Source organism: Solanum pennellii, chromosome 10 (assembly GCF_001406875.1).
Source record: "Solanum pennellii chromosome 10, SPENNV200".
NCBI classification, from domain to species: domain Eukaryota; kingdom Viridiplantae; phylum Streptophyta; class Magnoliopsida; order Solanales; family Solanaceae; genus Solanum; species Solanum pennellii.
Window position 1 is genome coordinate 78,110,636 of NC_028646.1, and position 17,332 is coordinate 78,127,967.

Here is a 17,332-nt window from a genome sequence, read left to right on the forward strand (position 1 = left end):
CCTTGAGCAAGCATCACTGATTTCGTAGTTCAAACACTTTACCCTTGCTCAAAACAAGAATATAGAAATACAAGTTTAATAAGTGACATTTAATCTACCTTGAGCAAGCATCATTGATTTCGTAACTCGAACACTTTACCATTGCTCAAAACAAGAATATAGAAATACAAGTTTCGTAAGTGACATTTCACTCGATTGTCTGCTCCTAATACAATCATTACTACCATCATAATTCTGTTTGCTTAGATTATATATAGATATTATTTGTCTGCTCTTTATACAATCATCACTACCATCATAATTCTGTTTGCTTAGATTATATATAGATATTATTGAAATAATATTTTTTACTTACTAACCAAAATAAAAAAAGTATGAAAAACTTTAGTTTAAAAAAAGAGAGTATTTTTCCTGAAAAATAATTTTTGAGAAAGATATTTCTCTGTACCAAACAACTTTTTAATAGTACATCTTGTTATAACAATTTAAAACTAATCATAACATTAATTTTATGGAAAATGAATTACGTAGTTACAAAATATCTTGAGATATTTCACACGATAATATCGGGATAAAATATCTTGAGATATTTCACACAATAATATCAGGATTATAGTTTATTTGAATCAAGAGTTTATCGAAAAATACCATCTCTACATTTTGCAAGATACGAATATCAAAAAGTACCATCTCTAGATTTCACAAGATACGAATAAAACTACATACAGACCATCCTTTTTCGACTACGATAATAATATTTGGGGATATTTTTTTTAGACCATAGAAAAATATAAAAATAAGAATGTGGCACGTGCACATCAGCTGCACCACTCTCCATTTACCAAAACCCGTGTTCTTCGCGGCAGCCGGAAAATCAAGAAACATTTTATCTACCACCAGTCTACTACCAGTATGGCTAAAATGGCGGCTGACCCTTTTTTTGTACGGACAGAAGCTACTTGTTCGTCTTCTCCATTGAACCTTCGAAGCTCAAACACAGCAACTTTTCGAATTCGAGCTCATAATAATCAGCACACAGATGACAAGAACAGATTCTACAAAGAGCTTGGTTTGTTTCTTCTCTTCTCTGCTTGTGTTGTTGTTTTTTAGACATAAAGTAAATCTAACAAACAAAAAAAAAAGTTAACATTTTTAGTAGTTTTTAAGTTTGAGTTAATGGTTAAAAATACTAAGTCTGAGCTTTCACTTTTTCGTAGTTCAGCTATTTATTGTTCTATTTAGCTTTGCGAGTTTCATGCCTCAATTATCACTCCGTTTGTATTAAAACACACTTAAGATGCAGAGTTGGTCTAAGTGTGTCTGTTGTCGATTGGGAATAAATATTTGGCCAATTCAACATCAAGGTTTGTTTTAATACAAACAGATTTATAATGCGTGTATCGTCAGAAATAATAATAGGAAATATAATTGAAGAAGAAGATGGCCATATACATAAAAGTCGTGTTCTTTCATGAAGAAATGACTTTTCATTACAGTCATGTTCTTTCACGAACAGATGTGTTTATTCAATTTAAGGCCTCTATATATTACAAAAATCAAAATATCCAACATGTATAGTAAGTACGAATCTGTTAATTGTTGGTGGTATTGATGATTTCGTAATGTAGGAACATTTGCTTTGAAAAGGAAGATTGAAGATTTGGTACTCCGTGCTGAAATGTTAGCACCAACAGCACTGGAATTTGAAGAAGCAAGACGCCTCAAACAGGAAGAAATTATTCGGGAATATAATTTGTGGGATGATGTAGCCAAGTCAAATGAGGACCTTGTGCAATTAGCTGAAAGCGCCAAGGCCGTTGATGCCCTCAAAGACCTTAGATACAAGGTATCATGCAAGATAACTTAAAGCTAATCCTCACTTGTCAGCATATGTTTATTGCCTAGTTATTTAAGACTTAAAACGGAAAACCATCAAACTCAAATTCTATTGCATTGAGTGTGATTCTGCAGGCTGAAGAAGCTAAGTTGATTACGGAGCTAGCAGGAATGGATTCTATCAACTATGACTTTCTAAAGCAGGCTTATACAGCTTGTGTCAGTGTGAATAAGACATTAGATAAGTATGAAATGTCCAAGCTTCTTAGGGAGCCATATGATATGGAGGGAGCATGTGTCACCATTGAATCTGGAAGCGAGGGCATTTACTCGAAGGTATTCACCTGTGATCTCTTGCTATAATCCCGTATGTAATTGCTGAGTCAATAGTAAAGGTCCATATGTATCTCAGGTGAAAAAGGAGGCCAATAAGTGTTTTGAAATATAAACGTGCTATTAGCTAGGTATAAGAAGTGGAACTTTCATGATGAGTTCCCTGCATTTGAAGTTGCAAGGAGGGAAGGGGGTTATAATTGTATTATCAGTGCCCTTGCTCCTTATTACTGTTACTTATATACTCATCTCAACCATAAAGTTAATAGTCAATCTGCACCGTAGATTCTTCTCCCTAAAAGATTTAAACTTCTACTGTGAGAAACTTATTTTACATGGAAATGATTCTGAACTTCCAATTTTTTGTTCTTTTATGGAAAACATCGAATTTCAGAGAGGAGGTGGTAGTTTTGTAGACCTGATGCCTGATAAGGATTTATAGTTGAGATTAGTATACTAGCCTTCTGCTCCTAGCAACTCGTCTTCAAGCTGCTCAGGAGCATCTATTTATTCTACTTATTCAAAATCGAAGAGATGGTTTTTCTTCAAGCTGATGTAGCTTTATTTCCTTAGAAATTTCATTCTAGGCAAGACTATGGTACTGTTTCTCACTGTTAGACTTATCCACTTTGATCCAGATTTGGGCAGAAAAACTCACAAGAATGTATATCAAATGGGTAGAAAAACAAGGTCATAAGGCGAGGATAGTTGAGAAACAAGATTCAGAGAGTGGTGGTATCAAATATGTGATGATTGAGTTAGAATTCAAGTCAGCATATGGCTATCTTTCAGGGGAAAGAGGAATCCATTGCATGAATGGAAGTTCTGAAGGTAAATTTGATCTTTCAAAGGTATGGATTAGAGGACTCTTAGCTCAAATTTAGTTCTCCCCTTTCGCTATCAGTTGATTATGTGGAATTATAATATTCCAATAGTTTCCTATTTCCTACTAAATCCTTTGAATTATGTGTTCTATGAGAGTCATTTGACATATTCTTGTTGGCCTTTTAAGAGGAAAACATTTTTCATGCGTCGTCTTAAATCTCAGTATTCTGATGCATTCTGCTTAAGAGTTTAGTTTATCTGAAGTGAATAAATCACAACCGCTGACCGTTAGTTCAAAAATTCTCTGTAATCTATTTCAGGTCATAAAATGTGATTACTACCTAGTAATGTTATGAAGGAAACTGTGATTGTCCAACATTTAACTGAAAAGGAGAAAATATAATATAGTTATCATGGTGCGGTATTTTTGCATAGATAAAATAAAGTACAACAAGTTTTGAGTGGAACTATTATAAAAATTGATGATTTATGAAACAAGCTAAAATTTACCATGCTTCAATGCATTTCAACAGTCAGTGGAATAAGGGGTGACTTGTGAGTTAACAATAGTCAGTACTCAGTAGAATAAGGAGTAAAAACAATCATATGACGCAAAGTACAGTGATCTCTTCCTATTACCAAACTTGCACTAAGATAAAACGACCCCCTTTCATTTTCCTAGAACGTGGAATTCAAATCACTCGGTCATCGATTTTCATGATGAGGTATTGCTTTTGCGAAGAAAGAGCTCCTTGCGTGATGATGTCACAGAGACTTTATATGTCAGGAAAGAGGGGAACTTTAAAATGAATACTGAAATTCCTTTAAACGATTGGGAAGACAAAAACTTTAAACTTTTGAAGTAGTAACCGACTAATGAAGGATGATGTTTCGACACATGTTTGTCGAGCAATCATTATGTACCTTACATTAACACAACGGTCTATCTGGCTACTTGTATCCTCTTAGACGTTAATCAAAATGATAAAATTTACAGGTTAATCTTAATGGATTATGCAGGATGGAGCTGCTGCAATCGATGTTATTCCTCTTTTTCTTGAATCATCCCCTGACCTCCAAATTGATGAAAACGATCTAGAAATTACAACATCGTATGAAGAGGAACGGGGTAGGACTTCCCCTTCACTCATTATTCATCATATTCCAACAGGATTGCAAGTCCAGTCAACAGGTAATAATGGGTGTTTTAAGTAGAGTATCATATAGGTGATTTATACTACTTTGATGTTTTTGCACAATGATCTGTTTAAGGTTTCTAGATACACACATAATCTTCTCTATATTTTTATGTGTGTAGAAAATTTAATTTGGTGTGCCTATGGATCTGAATATCCACGAAAGTCCGTCCCAATAAGTGTTGCAGAGTGCAGAAGTTCGGCAGTATCGCCTGGAGAGTAGTATTCTGTTTTTAAGTCGAATGTTCATTACCATAATAAGTAGTCGATTAGGAAAGAAAAATAAACTTTTGCAGTCTGTCCTGCTGATCATAGAGAAGTTAGGCAGTTATACATGCTATAGCTCTAATAGATAATAATGAATGCAGAAGTTCTTGATAAGAAATACTTTGAAGGGAAGTATCTTGCAACTCTCTTGGTTTTCCTTTCTCCTAGGTCAGAACGATGAGAACCGAAGAATCATATGTCAAGAAGCACTGTTTATAAAGGGTATGATATATTACATGACAGGGAAACTTCTTCTATGATTCGTCTCCAGTTAAAGGATTGGATGCATTTTCAACAAGCAAACGATTTAAATGTCTATGGGGCATCCAATAGAACATAATAAGTTTATATAATACACATGAGTTGTTACATATCATTGTAATCATGTGGACACCATATTTAAGTGTGTCACTAATGATACCACTGTTAATTGAACTTAAAAGAATTGCTTGAATGTTGGGCGCATTCAGGGAAGTTTTCTTGTCCGTTGGTCATTCAAAAGTCATACTGCATATAAAAGTGATACATTACATTTCGGAGAAGAAAAGGTTGTGTTTCAAGATTCTGCAGTAGATCGTATACTACTACATGGTTGATAGATTCATGATAGTTGCTGGAGATACTGTCTTATATTCAATATTCCATGACGGCCGTGAGATACAGTCCAAGATATTTGTGTCCAACACAACCGTTGTTGCCTTCTTAGGAGAATCCATGCTCTAAATTTGTAGCTCTGAGCCTCTGACTAGTACTTTTGCCTGTGCAAGATGAATGTTTATTTTCCACACATCTAAAATCTCTTTTGGTTTCTCAATGTTTTTTTTTATTTTGGGCCACTCTCTACCATGATAGTTTCTATTTACAGGTGAAAGAAGTCGTTTTGCCAATAAGCTCAAGGCTCTGAATCGCTTAAAGGCAAAGCTTCTCATTGTAATGAGGGAGCAAGGAGTCTCAAACTTGGCTAGCATCAGAAGTAGTGATATATCTAGTAGTTGGAACCAAGTGATAAGGAGGTATGTATTTCATCCAAACAAACTGGTACAAGATATGAAGACGGGCGTCCAGTTGTCTGACCTTACTGCTGTGTTAAACGGAAACATTGAACCATTTATCGGTGCTCACATCAACAGTAGAAGACATTAAATCCCATGATACATATAGCTTTCTACTCTCATGCAAAAAAAAGAAGAAAGAAAGAGAGATTTTATGATAGAAAAGAAGCAGATAAAGATGAAGGGTGGAAGAGAAAAGCAGTCACTGCTCCATCTTCTTGTATTCTTAAGTTGGTGGTAACTTATTAAGTAGTTGTCCTCTACAAATCTGTAAAAATTTTGCTTTTAACGTCTATCGAAAACAACCCGTCTACTTGAGTAGAGGGGTAAGGGTGCGTACACACCACCATCCCCAGACCCAGTGGGATTATACAGAGTATGTTGTTGTAAAAGAGATTTATTTCAATTCTAAATTTATTTATTTATTGTGTATTATATCAAGCCATCATAGTACAAAAGAGGTTGATTCTCCATTTGCGGAGTCCGGGGAAGGGCTAGACCACATATGACAACAACTTTACCAGCTACTCTAAGGAGTTACGCCAAGGCTACCCTTCTACGATCTACAATAGCACGATAATATAAAATAATTCAATTGAAACCAATATTTTTTAAAAATAATTAATTCGATCAAGCATGGAACTTTGGCACTATCACAAGAAAAAGAAAGTTGCCACCAATTTCATCTCTCATCAAAAACATTATACAAGGTGTTTACATTCTTTGCAGTCTAACATATAAGTTTTTTGCAAAGAGAAGCAAATTTACATAAGACCTATTATTGAGTAAAATATCACAAGCTCACAAAGTGAACTTATGGGGGAAAAGAATATGACTCTCAATGAAATAAGGAAAGTAAATAACAAATTTCTTTAGGAAAACAAAGCTTCTAAATAGTCATCAACATAAGCTAGGCATGGCCAGTGATCTGTTCGAATTCGAACGAGTGTGGAGGTATTAGAGACTTCCATCTGAAAAAGGAGGTGAAATCTTGGAGGAAGGAATATCAAAATCTGAATAATGCCTAGGTTTTTCTTACTAATTTGGACATAACCTCCTCCTCCATCATCTTCATCATCCTTGTACTTGAGGTAAAGGGGTCCCCCAACTAAACTGGTTTCCCCGATGGTATCATCGGTGGAAGAGGAACTCAAGTGAATCTCATCCCATGTTATGTCTCTTATAACTCCTCCCTCCTTCATGAGGTTGGTTAGAGAATCACCGGTTACACATACTATAAAACGTGCCAAGGATCGCTCTACGGCTTGGATCAAAGATGTCACAGGAACCTCTAGTAATTTCACGGAGCGAGTACCACTGATTGCTGCGACCCCTTTGCCTCCTTTAAGTACAAATGTCTCCCGCCCAGTGCTGGTTGAAGTGCCACATGCTTCCCACAAAGCATTAAACAGATCAACGTAGTAATTACGTTCTGCATCTTCAGGGATGTCATCTGGAACAATAGCTTTGAGAAACATATCTTCAATTCCTACTGTAATGTTATGCAGCTGGCCTCTAATGATCTGACCATTATCCGCATTCGTTTCAATGAAAACATCAACAAAACCAGGTATTGGATCCTGTGGTTCCAATTCAATCAGAACAGGAGCTTTGAAGCTTTTGTCATCTCCAGGAGTTTCAGAAACATCTTCCACAGGGATGATATCAAGGGAATTCGTCTGGCTAAAAGAGTAGAAACCTTTGGGGGGTTGACCTAGAAGAAAAGGAACGTGGCATGATGGAATGGAGCCATACGGCGCAGAAGAAGAGAACTTGAGAACAGATGCATATAAGGCAGGAAGGGTATCGACTCCGTTAGCTGGCATATTGTTTCCCCAAATGCGACTGAAGGGCTCTGACTCGAACCTTAAAGCACAGGATATTTTGATCTTGGCACCAGGCATGTGTCTGAAGTCGGGAATAAATGAAAAATGTTTCCTCAAGATTTCAACTATCTGTGAAATCTTTGAATCCATAACACGTAATGGCTCCGGAGGCTGATTGTGCCGATTAGCTTCAGAGATCACTGTATCATCAGTACTTTTGTCAAACTCACTTTGCTCACTTGGGGATGCGTTGTCCTTGATGGGTTCTATATAACTAGGTTTCTTGGAATCAAATCCCAGGGCTGGCAGGGACAAAGACCAAGATTGTTTAACCAACAATGGCACCATGCGCTCAAGATGCACGCAGGATGAAATATTCCTAGATTTCTTGGGGTCGTGAGAAAGTCTAGGAGACTGAACACTGAAGAAAGAGCTGGAATGGCTAGATGGAGAAATTCCAGGAAGCAAGTCCCCACTGTTTAGAATGTCTCTTAACTTTTTCCCAGGAACACAAATCAGCATCCGCAGGTAAATTCTGCAAAATTTCACCAAATGTTAGAAAACAATACTATATTGCACACTCAATATGTTTATTTCCCCAGTTAATCCTACAAAGTGCAAATTCAACGTGAACAAGCTTCCCAATGTTTTTGACATCTGTCATTTGCAGTGAACAGGTGACTATATAAACAATGTGTACATCCCAACAGAACGAGGTAAGAAATGGGATGAAGATATTTTCATAGTATTACCTGGCATTATCACGAACCTCCAGATCTGGGAAGTAAAGACAAGTGAATGATAAAAGACGAGACAGCCCAACAAATAATTTGGAACTATAGTGATGCATGATCATAGTTCGACAAATTCCAAGAACTTTACTCCCATGACTCCAAGACCTTAATCCTGTATCTGGACCATGTTTTTCAACAAGAACTACCATGAACTTGGTAAGGAGCTCTATTAACCCACTAGGTGAAACTTTATCACTCTCACCAATCCTTTCCAATATACAGAAGTAAGATACCAATTTGTAGTCTATCTTGAGTTTTGGAAGCAAGTTATCATCAAATGTCTTAAGTAGCCGTTCTCCAAAAAATTGATGTTTGTAACATGTCAACAAGCGGTCTGTGAAGCTAACAATGACAGGGACCAATCCTCTATATTCAGACAAAGAGTCTATAAGTGATCTCTGCAAAACAAAAGTCAAGCTTCAGAAACATTTAGGCAAAAAATATATGAGCATCATTGCAAAATCAGAGTAGAGTGTCAGGAGGAGATGCATCATCTTGTCATTCATTTCTAAACTCCTAAAGACAAACTCCAATAACACCTTTAAGATATAGCTCGCCAGTTAAACTAATCAACATCCATATTTTGACAAGAAGATGGAAGACATCAAAGTTACACACGTGGCAGGGCACCTAAAGATGGCCTGAAGGAAGAACAAGTTTCACCTGAGAATCCAACCTAATCTTATGCAGCAAAAGAGACTCAAAAGAATGATGTATATTGTTGGAGAGTTGCGGTGTATGCAGATTCTTTTCACCAAACTTTCATTGAAGCGCATCTTCTAGACCTCTCTATTATGCTACAGCCTTCTAACCTTCTTTCATCAATGATATGTTTTCCTCTATACTTTCTAATTCAAACAGATCAAGTAGAAGGGAAAAGAAGAAAAAATCTAACAACTGTTTGCACATAGAGATGCAAAGTGCAAAGAATGCATAAGCTCTTTCCTTTTAGTGGAGCACCATATGCGTCAAACCAATGCCACAGGCTCAAAGTAAGAATAGAGCAACAGGTTCAAAGTATGTGTACCTGCACAGTGTGGTAGATTGCTGGCTCCAAAAGGGTTTTATTGGAGATAGAATCACTTTTTGAGTGAGATGTCTGACCGATCAAAAACTTATGGATTGCACGGAATGCCACAGAAGTTTCCGTACTCCAAGGAGGCAACCATTTAAAAGCTGATACACAAACAAGGCCATCTTCAAATAACTTTTCCCGAGTCATTTGTGGACTGCCTTTTGAACTCCTTACTCCGTCGTCATTATCAATCAAAACTGAACAATAGGCAAGCAAGTCAAGCTTCAATGATTTCAAAGCGAGGGGATCAAACACCGATGGGTAAAAGCTCAAGCTCATATCAACAACATTCTTCCTTTTCTCAAAATCCCTCTTCAATACCAACCCTATGAACCCAACTAACCAGTGCAGCACCAACAATCGAAAAAACAAATGATGCTGAGATTCTTTGGATAACAACAACAGTCGACTCGCAATTTCCATCTCTTGCCCTACGAAAGAATCCATATAGCTTAAGTACATAACTAAATATGCATGCCATAGCAATGGATCATATGTATGAAGCAATCCTGAAAACTGAACCTTCAACAAAGATGGCTGCAAATCCAATACTGCAGCAACTGGCAATGTCTTATCCATAAACTCCAATAACCCCCAAGGAGTCAAATTCTGTGGACATTCAAGCAAAAAAGCAACAACTCTCCTCAACTCCCTGTTACTCAAATCCGATAACTCCCCTTGAAAATGTCCATTTTTAACATTTTCATCAACCAAAAACCTAGGTACACTAAACGGAACCAACGTCGAAGAATTACTGAATGAAACAGTAGGTTTTAATCTAGCAATGTTATGAACAACAGTTGCTAACAATAATGCGTAGCTTTGGGAAGCATGAGTACGCTCATTTTGGCACAAACTCCACAAATGTGATCCAATTTCCGAAAGTAAACAAGGAAAAGCAGTTTCTAATTCACGTAAACACTCGCAAGCAATTGATCGAGTTTGCCGGTCAACGCTATGATTCGGCCGGTTAATAATAGTCAACAAAAGCTCAATTAAACTTTCAAGAGGAGTAACAAAGCTAGAATCGAGACAACTCGATGTATAACTCACGTAATTAACGAAAATTGAAGTTGAGGAGATGAGAAACTGTTCCTTGAGAGCGAACGACGTTGAAACGCCGTCGTTTGGTGATTGGATTACTGACCGGAGTGCTTCGAGGAGACGGCTGAGGAAATTAGGTGAAACGATGTCGTTCTCGTCTGTGCTGAAGTGTTCTTCGATGAAGATGAGGAGCTGGAGTTTGAGATTGTGAGGGATATCTTTCCGGAGAAGTGATGAAAGTGTGAGGTCAAGAAGAGGAACGGCGGCGTAGTTGATGGAAGTCCACCGGAGCCGCCGTGAACCGCCGTGGTTGTAATCGTCGATTAGATTTTCCCATTCTTGCGCCGATAAGGGTTTGAGTTCCGGTGACATTTGTTGGGTAATGACTCGGCCCGAGTCCGAGTCTTCAAAACTCGGTTGATTAATGGATCTTAGTTCTCCTCATTTTTTTTGTCAGCTACACGACAATGTCCAAAGGTGACACTTAAACTGTACTGCGTTTTAATTGAACATCTGAACGCATAATAACGTGTTTTAACTATATATTTTTATCTACGTAATTGATACTTGAAAACACATGCAAAAAAGTTTCAAAAGTTTGAGTTGGAAATATATCTAATAGAAATATTTTATCACGTGTTCAAATGTTGAATTAATACATATTGTAGTTTGAGTGTCTAAATGAAATTTATTATCAAATTTAACGGATCGTTTATGTATTCAATATATTTCTTTTTAGACGTGTATCTCCTTTAATCATTATCGAGTAATTGTTACTCCTTGCATTTACTTTCACTTATCCAGTTTGAACGTAACTTTACACACATCTTAAGAAAGTAATCGTTCTCTTCCTGTTGTGCTTAGAAGGATTTGAGTCTATTGAAGGAAATGGTCGTATGGAAGACGATCCAAAATTTGAACGTTATGAGTTATGATTTTTTCAATGACGACTTCAAGTACTAATTAGGTTATTCAATCACATTTTGAGAAATAGTTTCAAACCTGAGTTAGTAGAAATACACTTAGAGGAAAAAAAAGTTCAGATATAGATAATTGCCTTATATAAGCATGTAGGATGAGTACATATCACGCGCGAAGGGTTGCTCTCTGTTCAAGTTGAGCAACGATTCAATTATTCAACTACATATTATAAGAAGAAAAGATCGACAACTCTTATTCCGTAGCATAGTCTAGCTAGTTGAAACTGATTGGGTATTTTGGCTGCCTGTTTGGTGTAAACAGTCCAAAATGTTTCTCAATTTCAGGGCTCTTGAGATTTTCATTAAACAACGCGAAAATGTATGCCTCAATAGGCTTTGATGGTCTTTTCGGACTCCCTCCTTTCACATGTCTAATCAAGTTGTTGTTGTAAGTCCTCGCGTTGTCAATAGAGGTCAATTGCCCTGCTCCAGCTGAAGGCCAACCGCTCTCTGATACAACGATATCCAAAGATGAACCACCGGCTTTTTCAAGGGCTGAGTATGTAGCATCTAACAGTGCATCAAATAAGTTGCGGTATTCTCTTCCATTATCATTTACAACAACTCCAGGGGATGTAAACAACGTGTAGTCAAGCTTAATAGCTTGATTGTTTGCTATTGCAAAGTAAGGATATATGTTGACAAGTAAAGGTGAGCGGTTAGCTACTAAGAATCTAATGATGGGATCAACATACCCTCGGACGTTGTCTTTAAACTTGCCTCTTGATGGAGGGTAAGTATCTGTAGTAAGTTCGGTTTCAATAGCAGTAGAAACTTTGATCTGGTTTGCTAGACCAGCACCAGAAATCGCGTTCTGAATGTTTCTCATTGCATTGATCACGAAAGGCACATACTGCGCGTTACCATTTAATGGACTAACTTCATTTCCAACAGCTATATACCTGAACTTAACATTACCATAGTTCCTAACATTGTTTTGGACCCAAGCATTCGCGTTAGCTTGGCTAGACGCGATATTCTGAAGATCAGGATTTGGCACGCCTAGTATGAGTTCAATATTCGAGCCTCTAAGGGCTTGGAGAGTTGGTTGATGAGGATCATAGATTCTCATTCTTCGTATATTGTTTCGATTACATAGAGCCACAACATCTGCTGGAGATGGTAATCCATTCCCATTTCTTCCATAACAAACTCCTGTTTGTGCTCCTGTATAACAATATTATTGTCTATTAGCTCGTGATCGTGATCGTGATCGTGATCGTGATGAATCTATGTATATCACGACAACTAGAAAGATATAAGTTATACACACTGTCAATATGACGATTTTTAAAACTGTGTAAGTACCTGTGAAATCTAAGGTAGCCAATATAAGTATCACCAGCAGAGTCGTCGCGGTAATTGGAAAATGTAGTTTGGTACAAGCCATGGCAATAAGCAAAGAAAAGAAAATTGAGTTGTGGATGAAATAGAAGAAAAGCTTACACATTTTATAGTGAAATTTTACACTATGTTACTCTAATTTCCACATACAAGTCAAGTTAATCAATGGAAAAAATGTTACACCTTATTACAAGATGTAGAAAAGTCTGCAGCCCCTAATTTCCTTGGTGAAAATGACTGGATGAAATAATGTGGAATTTGTTAGGCAGGTTTGCAATTAATTGTTGCATTAACCATTGAGGAAAATTTGTTAGATATTTAAGTCCGCCTGAAACAGATTTTCTATCTAAGGTTACGTAACACAGTACTGCCCACTCTTGATCTTACTTGTAGAATTACTCCGGGGATGTTGTTATTATTATTTCTCTTAGGACTAGTCTATCGGAAAAATAAACTTATCTATCTTCTCGAGGTAGGAATAGGGTTTCGTAACAAACTACCCTCTCCAGACTCCAGTTGAAGGATTGCGTTGCATATGTTATTGTTATTTCTCTTGGGATTAAACATTACGTGGATGCAAGATAATTGAAGTCTTGCACAAGAGACACTAGCTACTAACATGGCTGTAATATTTTGACAATTCAAAGTTTGGACAACTAGCATGTCACTAATTTCTAGATGCAATGTGCGAAGGATATGTATAAGCAGTATCGATCTATTATCACAATTCAATTTATATAAGGACTTTAGTCCGGAATTCTAAAATTTTACTTACTATTCCAAAATTTATCATTTTTCAAAAGGTACAAGTCTATTATGCAAGTATGCATGCATTTAGTATTAACTGTTTTTCAGAAATACAAACATGTACGTGTGTTTATACGCGATCGTATGTCTTTTTAAAACGATATTTAATGATGCAAATAAGTATATGTGTCGGTGAAAGATAGCAAATACCTAATAATATTAAATAGTTGTGAGAACAAGCTGACCTAGACATCGAACTTGTAAAAAGAATGCATTTGCTTCTACCGCTAGAGAGTTACTAGTACTTGTGTCAAATGTATTTTTGTAATATAAATGTAACTATAATTGAATTAGTTACCATTTTAAAAGTCATACATAATACGTATAGCAATGGTTAGCATGATATTATTGACTATATTAAACACTAGACACCATGACCAAGGGTGTGTTTGGTAAATATGATAATAGTTTTTTTTTAGAGAAAAAAGTGGTTTTGTGACTTATTTTTTAATATTTTAATACGCAAGTAGAAAATATTATTTAAAAAATATTATATATAATCGATTCAAACACTATAAGAATAAGGGTGGGTTGGAGGGTTATGATATTAGACGTGTAGAATACTACTCATGCAATTTATTTTCTCAACAATTACTATAAAAGTCATTTTTCCTTGTCTATAAGAAACTAATTTTTCTGGACAAAATAATATAAACTTTTAATTAAAAAATCATTCCCTCCCTACCAAACACACCTTAATTATTGAAAATTTGCCAATTGATTTAGGACTTGACAATAGAAATTGTTCAACATGTGTTAGGTTGAGTCCATGAAGGACTTAAAAGTCAGATGACATATATATATAAAGAATAAATTACATTCTATTCTTATTTTTTTTCTAATTAAAATAATTTATTAAAATTTGTACCTTTTGAAAATATAAAGTCATCATTCGGATACATTAATTCGGTACAAGAAAAATCCTTTTGTTGCATTAAAAAAGGGAACAAAATCCATTCTGGTTGACCTTAAAAAGAAACAAAAACGTAAATTAAATATCAAATTCATAAATTATGCAATATTGTTTTCAGTGCTAATCAATCTCTCCAAAGTAAAACAACATCAAAAAATTAAAATTTCAAATTTTTTTTCCAAAATTTTCAAAAATCTTTTCAATTTCGATTCAAAATTATTGAAAAATTGAGTCGATTCATCGTGAATATCTCTATTTTGTTGAGACATTCAAGAAATTGAGAAAGTGAGGTGAGTTTAATCAGCCATTACAGCTCGGAGATCGATGAGTTGAGAAAAATCTGGAGATTTGAGACATTATAGAGACGAGTATTGCTTTATCCCTACACAATTGTTTAAAGATGCTCTCCATTTTTATTCAAAATTGTCAAAAAAAAAATTGAGATTCAAAATTCTTCTCTCAGTTCATCGAAGATCTTTCAGCTTTGATTCAAAATCATTGAAAAAAAATATTGAGATTCAAAATTCTTCTCCCAGTTTATCGAAGATCCTTTCAATTTTGATTCAAAATTGTCAAAAATTTGAGAAGATACATCATGAATATCTTCCTTAGTCTGTACTTGGAGGTGAAGAAATATGAGCGGAAATTTACAATGTATCAAGTATACATTTACACAACACAAAAAGGCTGGAGAGATGTTGTGTAGTCGATTTTTTGATTTGTGATCTCGAGATATTGTTTAGTCGATTTTTTGTGAATAATTATATAATTGGTTATTGTAATGTTTTGGGTACATGCTATAAGATTGTTAGAATTGTGATGCTATTTGTTAGTTTGTTACATAATTACCATAATTTGATACATAATAAAGTAGTCAATATTGTCACTGTTATGTATCATATACCTATTATCGGAACTGATATATAGTGCTCTAATTATAGAACATTATGATTAATGTATCAAGGTTATTTTTGGATAATATATATACATATACATAGCCTTCTAAGTAGGATAAGATTGAACAAACATTAAAGATCGTAGATACATAACACAAAACTGATTTGATATTGTCTATGTAGCCTTTTAAATTTGAATAGGATTAAACATATATTGTAGAACTTGATACATTAAGTAGTATGTATCAAATATATTTATATTGAGTAGGATAAACACGATAGATACATCATTTCGTTGTTTATATCTATTTTCATGAAAATTTTCATCATCAAATATATCAGAAAATTGTGGATGAAAAAGGTAAAAAGGATTTTTTTTTTTTAAAAAAAAAGATAATTCAAGAACTGGAAAGAAAAAGAATTGATGAAGAAATAGTTTTACCTCTTTAGGAACTTGAAATCTATGAAATGGAGAAAGAATAGATTTGAAATTCAAAAATAGAATGATGAAGGTAACTACTGATGAAAATAAGACACAAAAATTATTGGGTTAGAGAGTTGTGAGTTATGTATCTAGAAAAGGAGAAAAAGAGAGAAAATAAGATTTTTATAATATTTTAAGATGGTTGGGAATATTAGATTGAAAAAAAGATTGTATAATTAGTTAGGTAATTATTGGGTTAGAGAGATGTTTTTTCGGAAGTTAGCCGGTGCACGTGCACCCCCTCTCCATAGTGTGGGGTCACCTCTGATCCTGCCCTTCCGCGCCCCATTATGCCCTATCCCATCCTATTATTGAAAAGATAGTAGTGTAGGTTTCATCATAATAGTCAAACTTTACTCATTTACGAAAATTTACTTCTTTCGAAATCAAATTTTATCTTACCCAGTCTCATCTAGGGTTTGCCCCGCCTTGCCCTATCAAAAGTTAAAGTCATAAGAGGTTTATAATTTAAAATCTCTATTTTTTTTAATGATTACTTTGAATAAAGTTTTAATATTAATTAAACTTCTGTCACATATTTAATCAATCTCTATAAATAGAAATAATATAAATAAAAGTAATTGTATTTTTTTAAGTTAATATTTAAAGCCGTCATAATTAAAATTTATCTTGTTCTGTCATATCTTATTCTCGCTCTGCACCATTACTATCCCTCGTATACAGTAACAACAAGGCTAGCTCTAACCATCAAAATACTAGTAAAATGGCTAGCACATGCAAAGTACTGTAGTATATATCATATGTGCAGAATGGAAAGCAACTTATCAATCTCAAAAGTCTTTATATTATATAGAGAAAAGACGTAAAAATATCATCGAACTTTTAAAGTTTAGGTGTTTTTATGTAAATATGAGATAACTTCAATGGTATTTTTATGTTTTTTCTCTATTATATATTACTTTTTATTATATATTATATATAGATTCATGAGAGAGAATTAAATAATGAAAGCTAATAAATAATGTACTTAAATGTCTTTAAAGAAGAAACACAATTCCACCAAGAGTATTCAAATGCAATTACATTAAAAAGAATCTTGTTGGAACATACATTAAGCCTCTTATTTTGGTGATTAATAAATAACTTAAAAATATTACCCTAAAAACTTGGAATGACTTATGAGCATTTGTATTAATTCAACAATAGGAGAAGACTCAAATAAATCATCAAACTTTTAGAAAAGTATATTTATGTCATTCGTTAAAAGTGTAGTTCATCTATGTTATTTTTCATTTGGAAAAAAGTTTATTTATGTCATTAATTATTTGTTAACTGAAAAAACATAGATGAAATTTTTCCTCAAAATTCAAAGATATATTTGAGTCTTTTTTTCTTTTCAAAAAATAATTTAATTAATGACGTGATCGAATCATAATCGAACTATTTTCAATTATCAAATAATGGTGTGGACAAGCCCCTTCTCAAACGAAATGGCATAAATGAATCAAACTTTTAACGAATGATGTGTATGAGTCTTCTCTTAAAACTCGATAACATAATATTTAAGTCTTTTCCTTTAACCTTATAAAATTAAGTGAAAAATGATAAATACACCTCGGACTATCGTAAATGATATGCCAACGCCCTCCATCATACTTTCGTGACATTGGTGCCCCTACTGTCCAAAAAACTAAAGCAT

General features: G+C 34.7%; 3 protein-coding genes across 4 annotated transcripts; 1 reads left to right on the forward strand and 2 right to left on the reverse strand.

The window, feature by feature from the left end:
- The first annotated feature begins 716 nt into the window (after window positions 1–716).
- On the forward strand, window positions 717–5,950 carry LOC107031844 (peptide chain release factor PrfB3, chloroplastic). 2 transcript variants are annotated; one of them, XM_027912036.1, is made up of 6 exons: window positions 717–1,069; window positions 1,629–1,846; window positions 1,972–2,172; window positions 2,808–3,020; window positions 4,015–4,186; window positions 4,313–5,316. In XM_027912036.1, the coding sequence occupies exons 1-6, from the start codon at window positions 913–915 to the stop codon at window positions 4,411–4,413; spliced, it is 1,062 nt and encodes a 353-aa protein (XP_027767837.1). In that variant the 5' UTR covers window positions 717–912; the 3' UTR covers window positions 4,414–5,316. The 2 variants fall into 2 exon arrangements, with proteins under 2 accessions (XP_027767837.1, XP_015088817.1); XM_015233331.2 differs by lacking the exon at window positions 4,313–5,316 and adding an exon at window positions 5,323–5,950 and having other exon boundaries at window positions 725–1,069.
- Window positions 5,951–6,160: 210 nt separating this feature from the next.
- On the reverse strand, window positions 6,161–10,706 carry LOC107002171. The gene is made up of 3 exons (XM_015200085.2): window positions 9,157–10,706; window positions 8,088–8,527; window positions 6,161–7,870 (listed from the first exon to the last, which is right to left on the reverse strand). Exons 1-3 carry the CDS (start codon window positions 10,618–10,620, stop codon window positions 6,382–6,384), a joined length of 3,393 nt encoding a protein of 1,130 aa, XP_015055571.1. The 5' UTR covers window positions 10,621–10,706; the 3' UTR covers window positions 6,161–6,381.
- A 564-nt stretch (window positions 10,707–11,270) lies between these two features.
- Window positions 11,271–12,674, reverse strand: LOC107002174 (glucan endo-1,3-beta-glucosidase, acidic-like). The gene is made up of 2 exons (XM_015200088.2): window positions 12,537–12,674; window positions 11,271–12,395 (listed from the first exon to the last, which is right to left on the reverse strand). Exons 1-2 carry the CDS (start codon window positions 12,616–12,618, stop codon window positions 11,443–11,445), a joined length of 1,035 nt encoding a protein of 344 aa, XP_015055574.1. The 5' UTR covers window positions 12,619–12,674; the 3' UTR covers window positions 11,271–11,442.
- Window positions 12,675–17,332: the final 4,658 nt, after the last annotated feature.

Bases quoted from the DNA above. Each gene is read 5' to 3' on its own strand.
- LOC107031844 (XM_015233331.2), top strand. From the start codon at position 913: ATGGCTAAAATGGCGGCTGACCCTTTTTTTGTACGGACAGAAGCTACT. The intron at 2,173-2,807 runs GTATTCACCTGT...ACTTTGATCCAG, and splicing joins GCGAGGGCATTTACTCGAAG to ATTTGGGCAGAAAAACTCAC. The intron at 3,021-4,014 runs GTATGGATTAGA...TGGATTATGCAG, and splicing joins GTAAATTTGATCTTTCAAAG to GATGGAGCTGCTGCAATCGA.
- LOC107002171 (XM_015200085.2), bottom strand. From the start codon at position 10,620: ATGTCACCGGAACTCAAACCCTTATCGGCGCAAGAATGGGAAAATCTA. The intron at 8,528-9,156 runs GTACACATACTT...TTTGTTTTGCAG, and splicing joins CAATCTACCACACTGTGCAG to AGATCACTTATAGACTCTTT. The intron at 7,871-8,087 runs GTAATACTATGA...GAAATTTTGCAG, and splicing joins GAGGTTCGTGATAATGCCAG to AATTTACCTGCGGATGCTGA.
- LOC107002174 (XM_015200088.2), bottom strand. From the start codon at position 12,618: ATGGCTTGTACCAAACTACATTTTCCAATTACCGCGACGACTCTGCTG. The intron at 12,396-12,536 runs GTACTTACACAG...ATTGTTATACAG, and splicing joins GGCTACCTTAGATTTCACAG to GAGCACAAACAGGAGTTTGT.